This window comes from Rhineura floridana, chromosome 3 (assembly GCF_030035675.1).
Source record: "Rhineura floridana isolate rRhiFlo1 chromosome 3, rRhiFlo1.hap2, whole genome shotgun sequence".
Taxonomy (NCBI): Eukaryota; Metazoa; Chordata; class Lepidosauria; order Squamata; family Rhineuridae; genus Rhineura; species Rhineura floridana.
In genome coordinates this window covers 194,371,614-194,392,447 of record NC_084482.1, presented here as the reverse complement: position 1 = coordinate 194,392,447, position 20,834 = coordinate 194,371,614, and the positions used below count along the sequence as shown (strand labels likewise).

The window sequence follows — 20,834 nt, the reverse complement described above, 5'->3', positions numbered from 1 at the left end:
ACTTAAATACAGTAACTTCTGCAAACCTTTGATTGCTTGGCAAATTTCCACGCAATACAAATTCAGCAGCTACGCTACCATAGGACAAGTGTTGTAAGTGGCAAATTGCATGCTTGCGCGATGACTCATCTGCAGTAAAGAGGAAGGAAATATCTTAGCTAATCATTTTCTGGCTTTCCCCCCTCCAACTCTGTAATGTAAAACTATGGGTATCTGACATCTGTATTCACTCCAAACTGTAAGAGGGAGCAGCAAATTCCCTTGCATCTGGAACAACTGTTCGCATTTCCCCACATTGGGAGAGAAGGAAGATACGGATACAGTAGCTAGTGGGCACTTGAACTCTGTTCATGTTTCTCACACCTGGATAGGGATGGAAAGTTCTGTTAGTTTCAGGTCTATCAGTTTCTCATGTTTCCAATCTTACATTCACTTTTGCAGTAATTTGCCATTTTATTTAAAAAAATCCTCACAAAAATTCTTCAACTTTAGTGTAAATTTCTCCTACCAAATACATTTTTTGTATGCAGTTTTGGCTAATGTACACATTTTTGCAAGCATTTTCTCCTAATACAATGCATTTTGTATGTTTTCATGAATATATTCATTTTTTTTTATTTATTTATTTGTTTCATTTATAGACCGCCCATAGTGAGTGGCTCTCTGGGTGGTGTACAAAAAGGTTAAAATACAAAATATCAACAATAAAATCAGACAACAAACAATAAACACAAGCAGCAACAAAAGAAAAAAATAAAAAATAAAAAAATTAAATTATAACATAAACGCTTAAAATGCCTGGGAGCATACCCAGGTCTTAACCTGGCGCCGAAAAGATAGAAGCGTAGGCGCCAGGTGTACTTCTTCGGGGAGGCTGTTCCACAGTGCGGGGGCCACTACAGAAAAGGCCCTAGATCGAGTAACTGTCCTCCGGGCTTCTCGATGGGTTGGTACCCGGAGGAGGGCCTTAGATGCTGAGCGAAATGACCGGGTAGGTTCATAGCGGGAGAGGCGTTCCACAAGATATTGCGGTCCCACGCCGTGTAAGGCTTTATAGGTCAAAACCAGCACCTTGAATCTGGCTCGGAAACAAATAGGTAGCCAGTCCAATCGGGCCAGAACAGGTGTTATATGTGCTGACCGGCTGGTCCTCGTCAGCAGTCTGGCTGCTGTGTTTTGCACTAGCTGAAGCTTCCGAACTGTCTTCAAGGGCAGCCCTACGTAGAGCGCATTACAGTAATCCAGCCTAGAAGTTACCAGAGCGTGAACAACTGAGGCGAGGTCATCCCTGTCCAGATAGGGGCGTAGCTGGGCTACCAACCGAAGGTGGTAGAACGCATTCCTTGCCACCGAGGCCACTTGCGCCTCAAGAGACAAGGAAGGATCGAAAAAAACTCCCAGACTACGAACCTGTTCCTTCAAGGGGAGTGTGACCCCATCCAGAACAGGGTGAACATCCACCATCTGGGCAGGGGAGGCACTCACCAACAGTGTCTCAGTCTTGTCTGGATTGAGTCTCAGTTTATTAGCTCTCATCCAGTCCATTATCGCGGTCAGGCAATGATTCAGCACATCCACAGAAATAGAGCTGCGTGTCATTATGCACATTTCCTCCTAATAAATACATTTTTGCTAACATTGGTTGGTTGGAGAACTGCTTCTCAAAGCTCAGAAGTCTGAATTTTGAAGGATTACTGTGTTTTAGTTCTCATATTGTTTTGGAAAGTGCAAATTTGATACATTCAGCTTTAAATGAAAACTGAATCAAATTTCTTCCCCATTCCTACATGTGAAAACATTCTCCTGCACTCACCAAAGGTGTAGTAGAGTAGGAATGTGGGGAAAGGGTGCCATCCCCAAACTCTTGTCAGAGGAAAAACAATGTCAGATCGCCAGGGAAACTGATGGAAGTTCCTTGCTCTGGTAAATGAATGATGTGACAACAAGGCTTTCAAGTTTTACAATTTTTTTGTGACAGATCAGGTCAGATAATGAAAAAAAATTAAATCAAGAGGCCAGATACTTTCCTTTTCTAGTATGGGTCCTTCTACTTGATGTTTAAAAGGTTTTAAAAGATTTCTATTTAAAAGGAAGCCCCTGTTCTGAGATGGTTTGCATTTTGATTTAAAAGATAAATGTTGTATTGCAGCTGGCTGAAGGCTTTTGGTTTGTTTCTTTAAAGCTCAGTGTGTTTTACAAGTTCCAGTGATGCGAGTGAGAAGTAACCACTGCTGAGTACTATCGTGTTTAGTCCTACAGCTCCTGGAAGAGATGCTGGTTTGAAATATTGGGGAACTGCTGTCAGTCAGTGTAGACAATACTGAGTGAAAAGTCTGACTCAGTGTAAGGCTGTTTCCTGTGTTTCCTAAGCTGTAGTGATGAGCTCCTGCCCTTCAGAATTTGCCATTGCATCACTGCCGCACTGAGGTTCTGCCAAGTTCTGCTTTCTTGCTTTTTAGTGCTGAATTGTGCCCATCCCCTGCTCTTGATTGTAACTTGGGGAACTGATTTTAGTAATTTGAGTTGCTTTTATTGCCTTTTATGCATCTATAAGCCACTTTGCCAAAAAGTGAAGTTTTTAGACAATGAAGATGATCTAGTCTGACAGCAGAGTTCAAGAACACTGATTTGCACCACAGTGACCCACATCAAGAGGATCTTGCCACAAGAGGTGGGGCTTGAGAGCAGATAGAGATACATCTGGAGACTGCAGCATGTGAATCAGTCAGAGCAGACAAGGATACAGTGTTTGACATTGCTGAGAGAAGCTGTCTTTGCACTGCCCTGAGGAAGTCCTAAGTACAGTAAAAGCACTTGTATCCATCTCGTTAAACAGGATTGGAAGCTAGCCATTGGGTTCACTGGATTAGCTCCCTTGTCTTGTGGACTATGCCAACTTTTCCTACCTCATACCCTCCACATGTTTTGACTATTGATTGGGGAAGGATGGGCTATGCTTTGAGCCCCTTGCCAGCTGCTTAATGGATCTGCAGTGTGTGATCCTATGCAGCTGTAGCAAGTCTCTATGAGTTAAGACAGCTGAGTTTTACCTATTTCCTGATATCAAAGTCAGGAGGGTCTGAGTGTCATAAATCAGAGTCTGGCCTGTGTGAAATTTCTAGGCAAAGGGGTGCCTGGATTGGCTAATTTGCCTTCTTGCTGTTGCCAGACAAACCCCATAAAAAGAAGAGTGATAGTTCAGTTAGTTGTTCCTATTCCACCTTGACTTGCCTATGGATGTTGTATGGTAAATGGAGCCATAGGGAACCAGGCTCTTATCCTTGCTGAAGTGAGTATTAGCTAGGCTAGTAAGCTTTGTTGTGTTCACGTGTGTTTGAATCTCTCACTGTGTTTTATGTAAGTGTTGACTGTGGCCCTGTTCACACGTTACAGTCAACAAGTGTACAGTCTGTGTACCTGGGTACAGAAGTAGTCAGGCTGTACACTCGTACAGTTATTCACATGTAATAGTCAATGAGTGTACAGTCTGTGTACCTGGGTACACAAGTAGTTGGGCTGTACACTCGAACAGTTATTCACATGTAATAGTCAATGAGTGTACAGTCTGTTATATACACATTTACTGCCAGGGAAAGAAAATGGCTTCAATGACACTTATTAAATGCGCCATTGAAGCAATTCCCTTTTACTGGCAACAAGGCAAGGCATGCTGGGTCTGTTATACTTCCTGAAACTGTTTCTTGTCAAGGGCTGCATTCAATAGAAAGAGTGTTGGCAGAAACAGGAATGTAGTTTTACTCTTTTCATTTTTCCTGCAGATTCTTAAGTTTTTAAAATCAAAACACCAACTTTTAAAAAGAAAATACTTACCTGTAACGATCATAATTATAGTTATTAAAATATTGCATTTTTCATTGCCTGTTATTAGAGTATGTATGGGTTTTGATGTAGACTTTCATGGAACAATCCTATACATGTCTATACAGTCCTATGGAGATCCATAGGACTTACTCATAGATAAATGTGTGAAAGTGCAGACCTAAATATATTGAATATTTATATATGAAAATATTTTGAGGGGGCTGTAACAAAAACAAGCTGCTCAAAAGATTATGAACTGAAACTATTCTTCCAACATGGTACACCTGATTCTTTCTTGAGGATATCATGCGTTTTAATACACAAAACTACACTCAAAATATAAATGTGGGGAAAATTATTTATCACTTGGGCTTTCCAGCCTACTGCTCCCACTGTAACATACTCTGTCCCCTGTGACCTCCTCCCTCCACGAAGGCAGCTTGGCTGCCAGGAAGGAACGGGGAAAGCGGCCTTTCCTTGCAGCCTTGCTTCTTTTTGCTTCACAAAAGCCCTCTCGTTCTGAGCAAGGACGGCATCAGTAGTGGTAGTATGAGGAGACGGCAGTCAGTGGTAGTAATTCCCTCTTCTTTCTGGTAGCTCCACCTCAGCCTCCTTCGGTGTCTGCCATGTATTTTAGAGGCAGATGCCTGCCTTTGGTGCACCTGAAAGATGCTCTAGCACTTCAGCAAAAGTCCTCCCTTCTCATTTGGAGCAAGGAGGAGGTGTCATCTGCAGCGGCAATGGGGAGCAGACAGTGTCCAAGGAGTGAAGACTTTTTAAAAATAATAATAATAAATTTATTTACTGTTCGCAGCCCCTTCCAGATTACTTCACACACACCTAGGTTGGGAACCACTGATCTATGTCATAATATTTAGCTTTTGGATAGCACTTTAAATGCAGGGTGGGCAGAATGTAGATCAAAATGTATTGGTGTATCTCAGGATGACTCACAGAAGATCAGTGAGGATTTCAGACCCCTGTTTCACAATGAAAACAAGAAAATGACCACCCCACCATTATACTGCTGAAATGAAGAAAGTGGGGGATCATCTGAGTGGATTTTTGTGTGGAAAGACTGTGAGCTCATCTCAGTTCTGATAACCCTGTGCTCAGCAGCTTCTCAGACACCATGTTCTTTCATACTAGATGTATGTCTTTTGCAGCTGGCTGCAGTTGGTGGTTCTTGAGATTCTAGTAAAACGCAGGGTGGATCCCTGACTCTGCAATAGCAGTGCTCTCTCAGTAATGGCAACATTGCCACTCACTGAATGAGACAAGGTGCCTGCAAGTTCAGGGCTGGTGGCACCACCATCCTGCAGCACGTGGGCACACACCTGCAAGCTTGTGCTGCATTCCACCAAAGTACCCCCAACCTTGCCATCTTTGTGCCACTGCCATTCTCCCCCCCCCCCGAATGTATCACTGCTGACCTATGTCATCAAATTATTGGAAGAGTCTTGGCTAAATTTCTCTTCTTGACCTTTAAGAGGAAATAGAAAGCACACAACAGAATTTACCTTACCATTGATTTCAATAGGTTTTAAAAGACCAAGGAAGAGAAGTATAGTGGGTAATTTATATTGGATTTATAGAGGTACTGTAGTGTACAAGTTCTGCAAAAGCCAGTGTGGTATAGTGATAAGAGTACTGGGCTAGGGCCTGGGAGACCTGGATTCAAACCCTAATTCAGCCATGAAACTCACTGGGTGACTTCTGGGCTAATCACCTTCTCAGTCTAAACTAACTCATAGGGCTGTTCTGAGGATATATTTGAGAGGTGCAGAACTACGTATTCCACACTGAGCTCTTTGCAAGAAAGTTGAGATGTAAAGGAAATAAGGCATTAAATAAGATTAAGGCTACAATCCTTTGCACAATTACTTGAGAGTAAGCTCCATTGAACTGTGAAAGTTACTTTCGATAAACCTGCTTGGGATTATGCTGTTAAGATACAAGGGATAGCTATTACCCAAAATTTCTATTATTTATTACTATCATTTCTGAGCAATGTGTTACCTAGCCATTAAAGTGTTTTATTATTGCAGTTGTGATAGCAGCTATTATTCATTACCTGCACAGGGGGGTTGGAGCAAGTTTTGGAATCTATTTGTGGCACTGTCCTGAATAATAGGTGTACTACTCGTGACAAGCAACAATAAGAGTCATGTGATGACACACTGAACATTTAACAGACATTATAAATTTTATAATTATTGATAAATCACCTAGTATTTAAAGGAAAGGATTGATTTAGAAGTTAAAGGCTGTAATTCTATGTTCACTTTCACTTCAGGAGTAAGCCCCATTAAACTCAGTGGAACTTACTTCTGAGTAAACATGGCTAGGACTGTACTGGACTGTGAGCAGACACAGAGGCAAACTCCCCTCCCTTTCTCTGCCCCCCCAACTGTTTATTTTAAGAGGCTGGAATCCTAATGCTTCTTACCTGAGAGTAAGTCTCACCAAACTGAATGGAATTTACTTTAGAGTAGGCATGGGGTTAGGATTGTACTTTAACAATGTAAACAGTCCTTGCCTAGCTCTAGCTTCTCTGGCAGAATACTTGCTTTTTTTTAGGCAATCCTAACTCCACTTACCTGTGAGTAAGCCCCATTGAACTCAGTGGGATTTACTTCTGAGTAGACATTTTCCCTCCTTCCTTCCTTCAAGCACATTGCTAGCACAAACAAGCTCCACTCCACTTACCTGGGAGTAAGCCCCATTGAACTCAGTGGGATTTACTTTTGAGTAGACATTTTCCCTCCTTCCTTCCCTCAAGCACACTGCTAGCACAAACAAGCTCCACTCCACTTACCTGGGAGTAAGCCCCACTGAACTCAGTGGGATTTACTTCTGAGTAGGCCTTTTTAAAATTCAAATGTGAATTCTCCAAAGCTCTCTCCTCTCCATTTTTTTCCTCTGTCCTTTCCTCAAACTCACTCATTGCCAGCACACAGAAGCACTGCACTCAATGGGACTTACTTCTGAGTAGACTTTTTAAAAATTGCAGCGAGTCCTTCAAAGTCCCCCCCCGTTTCCCCCCCCCTGTTTTTTGCCTCCCCCCCCTGTTTTTTGCCTCTTTCCTTCCCTCAAGCTCTTTCGTTGCTTCAGGCTAGTCTCCCTTTCCTCTTCTTTGCACTTGCTCCATTTTATCTTTATTCTTCTTTCCCTCTCCGTGGCTCCAGCAACTGACGTTTTTCTTCAGTCCTTTTCTGATTGGCTGTTGCTGCTGCTGCTGCTGTTGGTACAAGGCTCAGGCTGTCCCCCGGGGAGAAAAACTGATTGCTCACGTTCATCTCCACGGGGACAGCATGCAGGGAAAATCACCACGTGAGCAGAAGACGGCTTTTTTCAAGGTACCTGTACACATGGTGATTTTTGAAGTCACCAAGTGTACACTCTTTCTTACGAGCAGCTGTACCCAGGTACAGGGGGCTTCTACCTGGGTACAGAGTAACATGTGAATACCCCTTATGCCTAACCCTGTTGGGGGTGTTTGGGCTTAAAGGAATTTGTATGCTGCTCTTTTTATATGCATTATTACAGCTTTAATAGACTACCTCTTATTACTTGGTGTGTGTTACTTTGGGGCTTTGGCTCTAAATCCAGTCCTTGACCACGATGCTACTGACTACTGATTATTCATTCGTTCGTTCGTTCGTTGGTTCATCATTTTATTTGTATGCCGCCTTTCCACAACAAATTGTGCTCAAGGCGGCTTACAACAAGGTGAACAGAAAAACATCTCAAAAACAATTGCAAAATGATTTCCTAATAACAAAAAATAATAAAACAGTAACATAACAACAAGTATAACAGCAAGCCAAAACAACTTTTCAATATTATAAACATCATAAAACAATTAAAAAAAAGTTGTAGCATCACCCCCATCCCAGTAAACAACTCAACCAGGGCATTTTGTCACCTCATTAATATCCAGTCCTGGTGTAGCAGAGCCCACAGTCAAATCAGGAGGACACAGATCCAGCAAGCGATCAGAAGAGGAGTAAGAGGACAGACATGAAACAGACAATCAAGGTTCAGTAAGGAACAAGAATCTTAAAGATTAAAGAAAAGATTATTACTCCAGGTATAACGTTCCCAGGCAAGGAGTATAACAATACTTCTTGGTCTTGGGGAAATTGTGATTCTAGTGGGTGCTCTGAGTTCCCCTTGCTCAGAGTGGAAGGCCAGGTTAAGGGGTGGTAGCAGTCTATCTACCATACAGGGTTGATGTTGATTGTAACCTAACCTTGGTAAGGAGAGACCTGGGGAGTGTCTGCCCGGGAACAAATGCCCAGGGGGTTGGGGATTGGCCTTGGAAGCAAAGACCAGGGGTCATGGACCTGGGGGGTCTTTGACAGCTTTAAGTTGGATTCCTCCATTGAACAGGAGGTTGGACTCGATGGCTTCCTTCCAAATCTACTATTCTATGATTTTATGGCCTGATCCAGCAGGCTCTTATGTTCAAGCCTGTCCTGTCTCTTTCCAGAAGCATGTGGGGCAGAGGCTACCTCAGATATAAGTCACAACAGAGAGGGTGGAGTTAAAGGTGGAATTTGTTCTGTCCAGCTCCAGAAAGTGTCAAGTTTGAGCATTTGCTAAGGCCCCCAGCAAGAGACTGCTACCCTAACAGTACTACCATCTCCGCTTTGCACAGAGTGCCCAAGAAGAATCAGATGTAGTTAGACTATGAGCAGTCTTAGTTTGCATGCTCCACCTCTTCCAGATTAGGGGGGCACTGTGGATGGGATGCTGTGGCCAAAGGTTCCCCAAATCCTGGAGTTAGCACTGTGTCTGGCAGTTCTTGAAAGGAAAACATCCAATAGATGCAGTTCATCAAAACTGAGATGCCCATTGTCCATTGATTTCAATATGTTGATATTGAAACAAACTGTTTGTTCACTCTGGATGGGCGCTGCGGGGGGAGGAGCACCTCAAATATTTTTGCCACTAAAATAATTAAACAGAGGATGCTAGCTTTTCAGCAGGAACAAAACTCAAAGCAATTTTCAGCAGGAGAAAACATTTCAAAGCAATTGGTTCAGCTGTATAACAGTTTACATAACCATAACAGAATTTTCCCATGGTTACTGTATGGCCCCACACGTTTTTTAATAGATATATTTTAATATTTACACTACAAGAGCTTCTGCCTCACAGATCCACTTGGCTACAACACCGCAGGCTTCTGAAATCACTCTCTTCCCCTTCAGCATCCCACAACTGTTAGCTTGAGCAAGGTCTGTGACTTGCAACCTGCAGAATAAAGGAGAAAACCAAACCAAGAACATCTGTCAAAGGATGGCCAAAGTCACTTTCTCACCTTGATAGGGATGTAATCTCTTATTTCCTTTATATTTGCCCCACAGTAAGTTTCCAAGCATGTACTCTCCAGTTTTTAGCTTACATGACCAGTGCTTCTGAAACGAGGACCATTTCCCAAAATTTTATTTTATTTTTACTACACTTATTCCCCACCTTTCCCTCCAAGAAGCTCAAGGTGGCAAACATGGTTCTTCCCCCTCTCCATTTTTATCCTCACAACAACCCTGTAGAGTAGGTTTGGTTGAGGTGATGATTGGCCCAAGGCCACCCCATGAACCTTCATAGGTAAGTAGCAATCTGGTCTCCCAGATACTTGTAACGGGTGGAGTTTTCTAGCATCTATTTCTTGTTGCTGATATGATATGCTTTTTATTATTGTGGATTTGAAAAATATGTCCAGAATTTCAATGGTGATGTTATATGCATGGTCTATTACATTAATGTTACCTGATCAAGAAACAATAAGTGATTTGCACCCAGTGAACAATTCCAATACGAAATCATGAAGTTCCCATTAAAACATATGATTCAACATTATCTTTTTTTTGCACCAGTACATAATAAAATTGCTCCATTTTTCAAAAAATTGATTATTAAGTAGCTTTCATTATCTTACCTTCATTACATTTGTCAGTTTTATTATTTGAACCACTTCCTATATTATTAACTATCCAATCTACTAGTACTGGTGCACTGACTACTTTACAACGACTTCTGATTGCCATATGAGCTGCTATTAGTAAGTGTATTATCATTTCTCTGTCCTCAGATAAGACCAGGTCCTTTACGTAGCCCTAATATAATGGATCCAATGGCAAGACAGTTCTGTTAGCACAAGGATTTCCATTTGCGCAATGGAATTTTCCCTCCCTCTCCTCTCACCACCCGTATCCTTCCCAAATCTGCTCCAGAGGGTTGGGGGAGCTCCTAGAACAGATTTAGAGGGTGCATAGGGAGAGTAGAGGGCGAGCAAGTTCAGTTGCATAGCCATAAGTCCTTGCGCTAATCAAATTACTTCACTGGATACCACCCACAGCTACGCCGTATTCCAATATATGAAATTTCAGAACTTGAATTTGGAGCTAAATATTTTTAGTTTGGTTTGTATCTAATGCTAAACCATGGCATAATTTTATGTGTGAACCCTGCCCAGCAGCTTAACTATAGTTTGTTTACCACCAACAAACTATGTTCTGAAGCTATGGGTTGAATTCTGCTAAGTCTTACTCAGAGAAGACCCACTGAAATGAACAAACCTAAGCTAGTCATGTCTATTAACTTCAACAAGTCTGCTCTAAGTAGGATTATCATGCCATTCCATGCAGTTATTGGGTTTTGAAACTTGATTTGTTTTAACTATGACAAGTGTTATGTGTGAACACAGCACTCTTTCTTAACCATGACTTGTTTGACCACGTTATTCCAGATGCTCACCAAACTACAAAGGTTAGATAAACTGGAAAACTCTGGAGAAACAACTCATGGTTTCTTCTGAACGTCTGTGGGACATTTGTTAAACATACCATGGCTTAAGGCTGTTCTAAGCAGCCAATTTATTGAGCATTTACCAATTTGCTTGCACAAAGCTTCTGTGAAAGTTAGATTATAGCTAGTCTTTATTGAGCATTCATTCGGATTTCTTTGCAGTAAAGTTACAGTATATGACAGTGAGCATTTATCCTGCATTCGTCCTGATTTGCTTGTGCAGTGTTTATATATCTTCCCTTCATCATCATTATATGTTATCATTCATTCATCCCACACTTTTCAGTGCATTCCCCCATCATTTTTCTAACAGCAAATTAAGGTCCATTTGTTTTTTAAAAATGGGTTTGTTGCCCATCTGACACGGTGCTTTAATCCATTTTGATTGCGCAAACCTAGATTTCTTAGTGTGCACTTGAGTCCCTTCCACAAAGTACTGATCGTTCGGAGGCACCTTTAGTATTATTAGTGACCCAGCCCAGGGTCTGGAACTTGGAATAGGTTTTGATTTTGGAGTGTTAATTATTGATGTTTGAAATCTTGTGAGGACTGCTTTATAATTTGAGATTCTGCTAGGACTCTTTCCCCAGATGCTTATAATATCATCCCCAGATGATATAATGAACCTGAAGGACAGATAGTTATACATAAAGCTGAAGAGAGTTGTAGATGAGGCACAGAAGACCACAGGAATGTCAGGAAATGGAAAAACTGAAACAACGCCTAGCCAAAACTTGGGTGAATGGTGGGAGAAAATACTCACAATGTGTTGTTTAATGGGGAACCGTCTACCCAAGCCAATTTGCTTGTAGAGGGTATGGCTATCATTCCAATCCACAGAAGTTGTGCCCCTTCACTTTTATGATATATGAAGTCCTGTTAATGATATATAAATAAGTCTACAGATTCTCGAATATATGTATTCATAGATTGACCTTTCAAACAGATGGTTTGCTATTAAGCTCAAAAGTAAGGGTAGGGGAGAAATTTGATTCAGTTATCATTGAAAGGTGAACTTACCTAACTCGGACTTTCCGAAACAATATGTGAACTGAAACAGAGCCATCCTTCAAAATTCACACTTGTCTGCATTTTGCAATGCAGTTCTCCAGCCAAGTAATGGGTACAAACAGGCATATACTAAAGGGTCCATATAAATTCATATGTTCGTGAAAATATATAAACTGCATTCTTCTTGTTATATGCCTTCAAGTTGATTATGACTTATGGTGACCCTATGAATTGGTGACCTACAGTAGCATCTGTAAGTTCAGGTCTGTGGCTTCCTTTATGGAATCAATCCATCTCTTGTTTGGCCTTCCTCTTTTTCTATTCCCTTCTGTTTTTCCCAGCATTATTGTCTTTTCTAGTGAATCATGTCTTCTATGAAAACCCTATACACAGAGCATCTGAAATAAACTGCATTACAGTAGGGAAAATTGGTTTGCAAAAATGTGTACACTATATTAGGGGAAATTGCATATAAAATGTGTATAGTAGGAGAAATCACCACAAAAATACTGACACGTTTTCATTTTATTTTTATTTATTTATTATTTGATTTATACCCTGCCCTTCCTTCCAGCAGGAGCCCAGCAGGGTGGTTTTCATGAGAATTTAAAATAAATAAATAAATAGCAAAGTGATGTGGAAACATGGAGAACTGAACACTGGAAAATTGAGAAACAGAGAAATGGAAATATTTACCGAACCTTACTTGAAAGTTAATGAAGGGTAGGAGTTTTTTGCAGTGGAAAAACTTCAAATCCATATCTGAGCAATCCAGCTTTTGGGCTGACGAAAACTGAATTCATTTGGTTTTCCCTTTTTCAAGCCTAACTGTAGGTGTGTGTGTGTGTCTATGTTAGGGTTGCCAGGTTCATGGCCTGCGTCTGATCCTGTATCTTTAGGAGAAGAGAAAGTCAGCCAAGTGCACATGTTCTTGCAACACTGTAATGGGAAAAACCACAAGGTGGAATTCTCCCTTCCCCTTGCACAACTTTTAAAGATACAGAGGACCTCTTGGTTGCCAGGCTGGCCTCCAAGAGGTCTTCTGTATCTTTAAAAGTTGTGCAGGGGGAAGGGAGAATTCCACCTTGTGGTTTTTCCCATTACAGGGTTGCAAGAACATGTGCACTTGGCTGACTTTCTCTTCTCCTAAAGATACAGGATCAGACGCAGGCCATGAACCTGGCAACCCTATTGCGAACAGCACTTACCTATTGATCCTGTTCTTGTATCACTGCAAGCTGTGAGCCTTTTGCTGTGCAGTCATTCTGACTCTTGTTCCAGGTTTGTTTCTCTCTGGAGATCCAGTAGCACTTGTTTTTGTGATGCTGCCAGTTCTCTGGGCAGAGTTTGCAACTCGAATTCTCTGGAATATAAAGGGAAAAGCCAAGAAACTAGGAGGATTGTTAGAGGGTGGCCTAAGCTTTGGCTCTTTGGCCCCAAAACTCCTGCCCTTCCTCCCTTTTTATTTATTTATTTATTTTTATTTATTATTCGATTTATATCCCGCCCTTCCTCCCAGCAGGAACCCAGGGTGGCAAAAAGAAGCACTAAAAACACTTTAAAACATCACAAAGAGAGACTTTAAAATACATTGAAACAAAACAACTTTAAAAACTTTTTAAAAAAACTTTGGTTACAGAGTGTCTTCCTGTATGAAACCAGACTTCAATTTGCATCTATAGTATACATATAAATTACCACCAGGAAACTTTATGCAAATTTGTGCCATGGGCCTGTGTCCTGAGTCTTTAAAGAACTAACAACTCTCTCTCATTCACTTGGACACAGCTGAAGCTCATATTGACTGACTTGGACCAGTTCTAAATATTGCTCATTTTCCTGCCACAATGGCTTATTGTGTATCAATAAGTACTGGTAATAAAGTACTAATAAGCCAAGTCATGAAAATAGTCATGGTTGTTATTGTTCTTAAGTTGAACTTTCTAAACATGCTCACTTAGGAGAGTTTAATCCAGTGAGACTTACTTCTAAGTAAACACGCAAAACACCTTTGAGCTATCGGTGTAGCTTTCTGAAAAAAGCTAGACTCTTGCAATCTAAGAAATAGCAAGTATGAGTCACCCACCACTTTAATGAGATATATCCAAGGAAAACCTGGAGAATTGCTTTTAAGAATTCAGAAAAAAATAATATTGAAGACTATATTTTTTTAAATTGCTTAATTTATATATAGTCCAGCCCCATCAAGCTGAAGTAGTTGTGCAAGCAATCTCAGCCTATCCCAGACTCAGAAACCAAACACTACACTGGGCCACAACCCAGACAAAAAGAAGCACTTTTTAAAGCTCTATTGATTTCCCTGGGAAAGTAAAAAGTTCACAGGAAGGACTGTAGGCAGCTCAGTGGCCGAGCATCAGCTCTGCATGCAGAAAGAGGCCCTAGGTTCAATCCTCAGCATCTCCAGATAGGGCTAGGAGACACCCACATGCCTGAAACCCCAGAGAACCACTGTCACTCAGTGTAGTCGATGATATACTGAGCTACGTTCATTATGTTCCTATGTGAAGCATATGGGGTTTATTTTTAAGTCCCACTGAACCTGGGACTTAACCCTAGGTTTTCCTTGGCTATGTTCCCTGAAAGTGTTGGTGACCAATGCTTGCTAATGCGTAGATTGCAAGAGTACTTCACTTTAGCTGGACTATCATTCTGCCTGTGTTGTTGTGAACAGAGGCCACTGAAAGCACAGGGCTTACCTGTTAAGTGATTGTCATGTGGTTTGCACAGGAACCGTTGCAAAGACTGACAATGATCCAGGGTGGTCGTCTGTGGTGTTTCGTTGCTGGACCCTTGGCAGGTTTGGGCCTCCACCAGAGCTTGTTTGGTCTGCAAAACTATAAATGATATTACTATTTAGGTGCTCAGCAAATGGAGGATAATGATATGCACCAGATTTTTTTAAAAATATGCATTCCAGCGCTGATGGAAACACAGAAAAGTTGCTGTCACACTAGCCCTTTTCTCTGGAATTGCCACCTGTCATCCAGTCTCTTTTTATGAAGAATCCAGGCACACATATTAAGAACATAAGAACATAAGAAGAGCCTGCTGGATCAGGCCAGTGGCCCATCTAGTCCAGCATCCTGTTCTCACAGTGGCCAAACAGGTGCCTGGGGGAAGCCTGCAAGCAGGACCCAAGTGCAAGAACACTCTACCCTCCTGAGGCTTCCAGCAACTGGTTTTCAGAAGCATGCTGCCTCTGACTAGGGTGGCAGAGCACAGCCATCATGGCTAGTAGCCATTGATAGCCCTGTCCTCCATGAATTTGTCTAATCTTCTTTTAAAGCCATCCAAGCTGGTGGCCATTACTGCATCTTGTGGGAGCAAATTCCATAGTTTAACTATGCGCTGAGTAAAGAAGTACTTCCTTTTGTCTGTCCTGAATCTTCCAACATTCAGCTTCTTTGAATGTCCATGAGTTCTAGTATTATGAGAGAGGGAGAAGAACTTTTCTCTATCCACTTTCTCAATGCCATGCATAATTTTATACACTTCTATCATGTCTCCTCTGACCCGCCTTTTCTCTAAACTAAAAAGCCCCAAATGCTGCAACCTTTCCTCGTAAGGGAGTCGCTCCATCCCCTTGATCATTCTGGTTGCCCTCTTCTGAACCTTTTCCAATTCTATAATATCCTTTTTGAGATGAGGCGACCAGAACTGTACACAGTATTCCAAATGCGGCCGCACCATAGATTTATACAACGGCATTATGATATCAGCTGTTTTATTTTCAATACCTTTCCTAATTATCGCTAGCATGGAATTTGCCTTTTTCACAGCTGCCGCACACTGGGTCGACATTTTCATCGTGCTGTCCACTACAACCCCGAGGTCTCTCTCCTGGTCGGTCACCGCCAGTTCAGACCCCATGAGCGTATATGTGAAATTCAGATTTTTTGCTCCAATATGCATAATTTTACACTTGTTTATACTGAATTGCATTTGCCATTTTTCAGCCCATTCACTCAGTTTGGAGAGGTCTTTTTGGAGCTCTTCGCAATCCCTTTTTGTTTTAACAACTCTGAACAATTTAGTGTCGTCAGCAAACTTGGCCACTTCACTGCTCACTCCTAATTCTAGGTCATTAATGAACAAGTTGAAAAGTACAGGTCCCAATACCGATCCTTGAGGGACTCCACTTTCTACAGCCCTCCATTGGGAGAACTGTCCGTTTATTCCTACTCTCTGCTTTCTGCTTCTTAACCAATTCCTTATCCACAAGAGGACCTCTCCTCTTATTCCATGACTGCTAAGCTTCCTCAGAAGCCTTTGGTGAGGTACCTTGTCAAACGCTTTTTGAAAGTCTAAGTACACTATGTCCACTGGATCACCTCTATCTATATGCTTGTTGACACTCTCAAAGAATTTTAATAGGTTACTGAGACAGGACTTTCCCTTGCAGAAGCCATGCTGGCTCTGCTTCAGCAAGGCTTGTTCTTCTATGTGCTTAGTTAATCTAGCTTTAATCATACTTTCTACCAGTTTTCCAGGGACAGAAGTTAAGCTAACTGGCCTGTAATTTCCGGGATCCCCTCTGGATCCCTTTTTGAAGATTGGCGTTACATTTGCCACTTTCCAGTCCTCAGGAACGGAGGAGGACCCAAGGGACAAGTTACATATTTTAGCTAGCAGATCAGCAATTTCACATTTGAGTTCTTTGAGAACTCTCGGGTGGATGCCATCCGGGCCCGGTGATTTGTCAGTTTTTATATTGTCCATTAAGCTTAGAACTTCCTCTCTCATTACCACTATTTGTCTCAGTTCCTCAGAATCCCTTCCTGCAAATGTTAGTTCAGGTTCAGGGATCTGCCCTATATCTTCCACTGTGAAGACAGATGCAAAGAATTCATTTAGCTTCTCTGCAATCTCCTTATCGTTCTTTAGTACACCTTTGACTCCCTTATCATCCAAGGGTCCAATTGTCTCCCTAGATGGTCTCCTGCTTTCAATGTATTTATAGAATTTTTAGTTGTTGGTTTTTATGTTCTTAGCAATGTGCTCCTCAAATTCTTTTTTAGCATCCCTTATTGTCTTCTTGCATTTCTTTTGCCAGAGTTTGTGTTCTTTTTTATTTTCTTCATTTGGACAAGACTTCCATTTTCTGAAGGAAGACTTTTTGCCATATCGTTCTATCTGGGCTATTTCCATGTTGTTCTCTCATGTTTTTATGCTTGATTTCTAGCATCTTGAGTCTGTGTACAATAAAACACAATAAATTCCAGCCTCTCCATTGTGGACAAGCAAGTCCAGTATCAGTAGCCACAACTGGGCCTGCTGCTGCCCTGGGCAACTTTCTCTGATGCTCCTTTGATAAACACTGGGCAACCACCATTGTAATTGCCCATCATACCCCACAGTGATGTTACATCCTCAGGTGCACTGTGATCAATCACAATTATGACTGACTGATGCTTACAGAGGAGGGCTGCTACCACCACAGCTGCCATCTTCTTCCTGTAGTGCATAGGAGGAAGGTGGCACAGCCATCAGTCACCAACTAGGGAAGGGGACCAGAGGGCCTCATGTCAAGTAACCACTCAAACCTGGAGCCAGCCTGGCAGACAGGCAAAGTGCTATTGAAACATTTCAGGGTTGCTGTACTTTTAACTGAAAGCTTCCTCCTTGCAGTTTGTCACTACTCTTGTCCAGTGCAGCTGGATGATTCGTGTTGTATTTCCCCTTCATTAGTCATACTGCTCCCAAGTGTTTTAGTGGGCTTTATTTTTTTATTGTGTAATTTCACTTAATGTTTAGAACCCACTTTCTTTCCTGAAGGAAACTAAAAGTGGCCAACAGAAAAAAAATCAATACAACAGTATGTGGCAAATAGCTAATGTAGTAAAAAATAGAAAATAATTCAATAATCATACCTGATTCATAGCAAAACAATACCACAGTTCAATATCCTGATCAAATTCAAAGTAAATTAATAGCAATTCAATTTGATAATTAACTGTTAGTTCCTTTTCATTCCCCACTCTATTAATAATAAAATAGCAGTATTTCACTATAAATGGAAGAAATGTAAAAAACAGCAAAAGAAAATCAGTAATGCACACACACACACAAAATGACTAATGGAGGAACAATTAATCACTAAACCATGGTTCACCAACCATGCTGAACAGGAAGCAACTAAAGGGGCAGAAGCTACAAAAATGAAAATGTTAAGTATCATTGCAGAGGACCTTTTCTGAATGGGAATAACTTTTGGGTTAACATGATAGAAGGATCCTGGCCATGAGGAAGGGCATTACTGGACAGTACTGTATAGTGCTATATTAAGTGCCATGTAGAACCTCTCTTTTAATTCCAGCTGATTCCAGAATAGCAATATGTCAGCAGCACTACAGGGCTGTCGTGTGGATGGAACCAATCCCTGCCCTGTCACAGAGCACTACAGCTATGACTCACTGATGATGCAACTTTTCCTATTTAGTCTTAAGTGTTCATTTTTGAACAGGAAAAAAAGCAGTGATTAAATTCTTACATGTGAAGACTTGGTTACTGGTTGCCTGCTAATTCTATAGCTTGCAGAACAGCAAATTTATAAGAGAATGGAAATTCTCAACATATCTCTTTATAAAGATGCTATATCTGAACAACTGTGAAAAAGACTGACTGTTTGTCTTGAGAGGACAAGGCTGCCTGAATTACTTAGCTCCTGTTGGTTTTGTAACCAAGCATAGCCAACCATCACTGCTCCATGAGATATCTGCACATTCTTCTGGTGTGACTGTTGTGGGACTTATAAGCTAATGATGATCACACACAGTGTAATATGCATTCTCTCCCCATTCTGCCCAGATGAGTTTTAACACTGTGTTTTCTGATTTTAAAAGGCATGTTTGTTGTATAAAAGGAAATGCAAATCTTTCTTTTTGAGCCATTTGAGAACTCCCCCCCCCCCGTTTCCTTCATGAATGAAACTGGCTGCTTGCCATCTCTAACTAAAACTAATTTTCACAACAGGATTAGGGAAAGTGAAAGAGGTTGGGGGACAGGGAAATATAGAGGAAAATAGGCTCCTTTCTTTCCGTTTTATTCCACTGATGCAGTTACACTGCAATCCTATAAATGTCTGCTCAGAAGTAAGTGCCATTGAATTCAATGCGGCTTACTTCCAGGTAAATGGGCAATGCCACTTACCTGGGAGTAAGCCCCAATGAATTAAATAGGACTTACTTCTGAGTAGATATATCCCACCCTTCCTCCCAGTAGGAGCCCAGGGCAGTTAGGATAGTACTGTTAGTTTTCAACTCTCCTGGTGCTGGATCAGAAGCTAGACTCAGCTTGTCCATACAGGGGCATTATCCCACAAGTGGGTGGTTCAGATCTAATTTTCCTATGTTCAGGATTGGCACATGAGGATTCACATACTTCCATTTTTGTATCCACCACATTCACTGCTGTTTGCCATCTACACCGTTGGCCAGAGCTTGGCAGAAAATCTCTCTCTCTCTCTCTCTCTCTCTCTCTCTCTCTCTCTCTCTTAGGGTTGCAACAGGGCCTGGGCCTGATGCTGCATCTTTAGGAGAAGAGAAAGTCAGCCAAGTGCAGGTGTTCTTGCAACATTGTAATGAGAAAAACCACAAGGTGGAATTCTCTCTTCCCCCTGCACAACTTTTAAAGATACAGAACCATCTATAGAGACAGGTGGGCACATGAGGACATTGCCCACCCAAATGATAATTCTGCCCCCCAAATGAAATTTTCCTTCAGTTCCCACATTTCTAGCACTGCTGTAACTTAAAACTTTAGTTCAGCTTTTAGAAAAACGGTTTAGGCATCCAAAGAGAGGAGCAGGGCAAAGTTACTAAGGGAATGCCAACACAGTATTATATTCTGTTAATAATAAGCTTGAGTTTAAGACATTTGTCTTGAACAGAGCCCAGTAGTTGAGGGGAGGAGCTGGGAGGACAGGGAAAGGGGGCAGGAGGGATTAGGCCCAGAATGGGACTGCATGTGATCAAGTTCTCCTCAAGAATCCACAGTATCTTTGTTCCATGGATAAAAGTGGGTAGATACCAAATACAGCAAATATGAGAGTGTGAATGAAGTGAACACAAATCTTGATGGATGGGGGAGGGTGTTGGAAAACCTAAAAGTTTGCAATTGAAAGAAGGCAAGGCAGGAAGGTTCGTATTGTTGCTCATTGCAGAGCTTCCCCTCCCCTATTGCTGCCAATTTAGTGATTTTCCCCACTCAAATCTAGTGTTTTTAGGTGCATTTCTGGTGGCAGATTTTCCTGTCTAGTGGCAAGTGGAAAATTAGTGGATGTCAAACGTTTTATTGTCAGAATCGGGCAGTTTTTACAAATACTTCAATTTAATTCACCCACCCACCCACCCACCCACCCATGTATTTCATGAAACTCTCTAGCCACAATCTAGCCTTTTAAATATATATATATATATACTTTTGGATATTTTCTTGTATTTTTGCATTTCTATTCGTGTACAGTCTCTAAGGTGCTACTTAACTATTGTTCCATTTCTGGTGTAAACCATGACTAGTTGGCTACCCCTTTGATTGAAAGGATACCAGAGTAATTTACCCACCACAACACAATGAGCCAGTGACAGAGAGAAGGATTTTTAAGTCACGTCTCCAGATCCTCTGGTGTACTTGTTTTTTAAATGTATAAAGACAATTAGCTGACTGAGGAAAATGTGCAGGCAATATTCTACCCAATCAAAGTGTGATGCAGCCTAAGCACCACCAAAGGAGACATGATGATTAGGAACCACAAACCTCAGAAATAAATGGCCTGAGCATGCACAGAGTGCACTTGCCTCACCAATGAGGAATCTCTGTTTGCATTTAATAAGGTGACTCTACAGTACATGTCCTTTGTATAAGTACATCTTATAATCATCACAGGAAGAGCCTGCTAGATCAGGAAAAGGCCCATGTAATCCATCATCCTGTTCTCAGAGTAACCGACAACACAGTATTTTTTAAACCTAAAAAAACCCAGAAATGTAAAACCTCCATACTTCTCTCAGATCTAACACACACACACATATCTATAGCTGCAGATCCAAACTTAAATACAGCACACCAATGGTTGCTAGTTCTTTTAAATTCTATTAACCAACTTGTGGGTGTGCCTAGGCTTTTGGGCCTAGATAGTGCAGCAGCCAAGCATAGTATAGGGCAGG

General features: G+C 41.4%; 1 protein-coding gene across 1 annotated transcript; it reads right to left on the bottom strand.

Annotated features, from left to right (window-relative positions):
* Positions 1-7,575: 7,575 nt before the first annotated feature.
* On the bottom strand, positions 7,576-18,402 carry LOC133380943 (killer cell lectin-like receptor subfamily B member 1B allele B). Its single transcript, XM_061619201.1, is given in 5 exon segments — positions 7,576-9,084; positions 11,402-11,514; positions 12,858-13,012; positions 14,367-14,504; positions 18,328-18,402. Coding segments are annotated over 5 exon segments (570 nt in total). The 5' UTR covers positions 18,368-18,402; the 3' UTR covers positions 7,576-8,960.
* Positions 18,403-20,834: the final 2,432 nt, after the last annotated feature.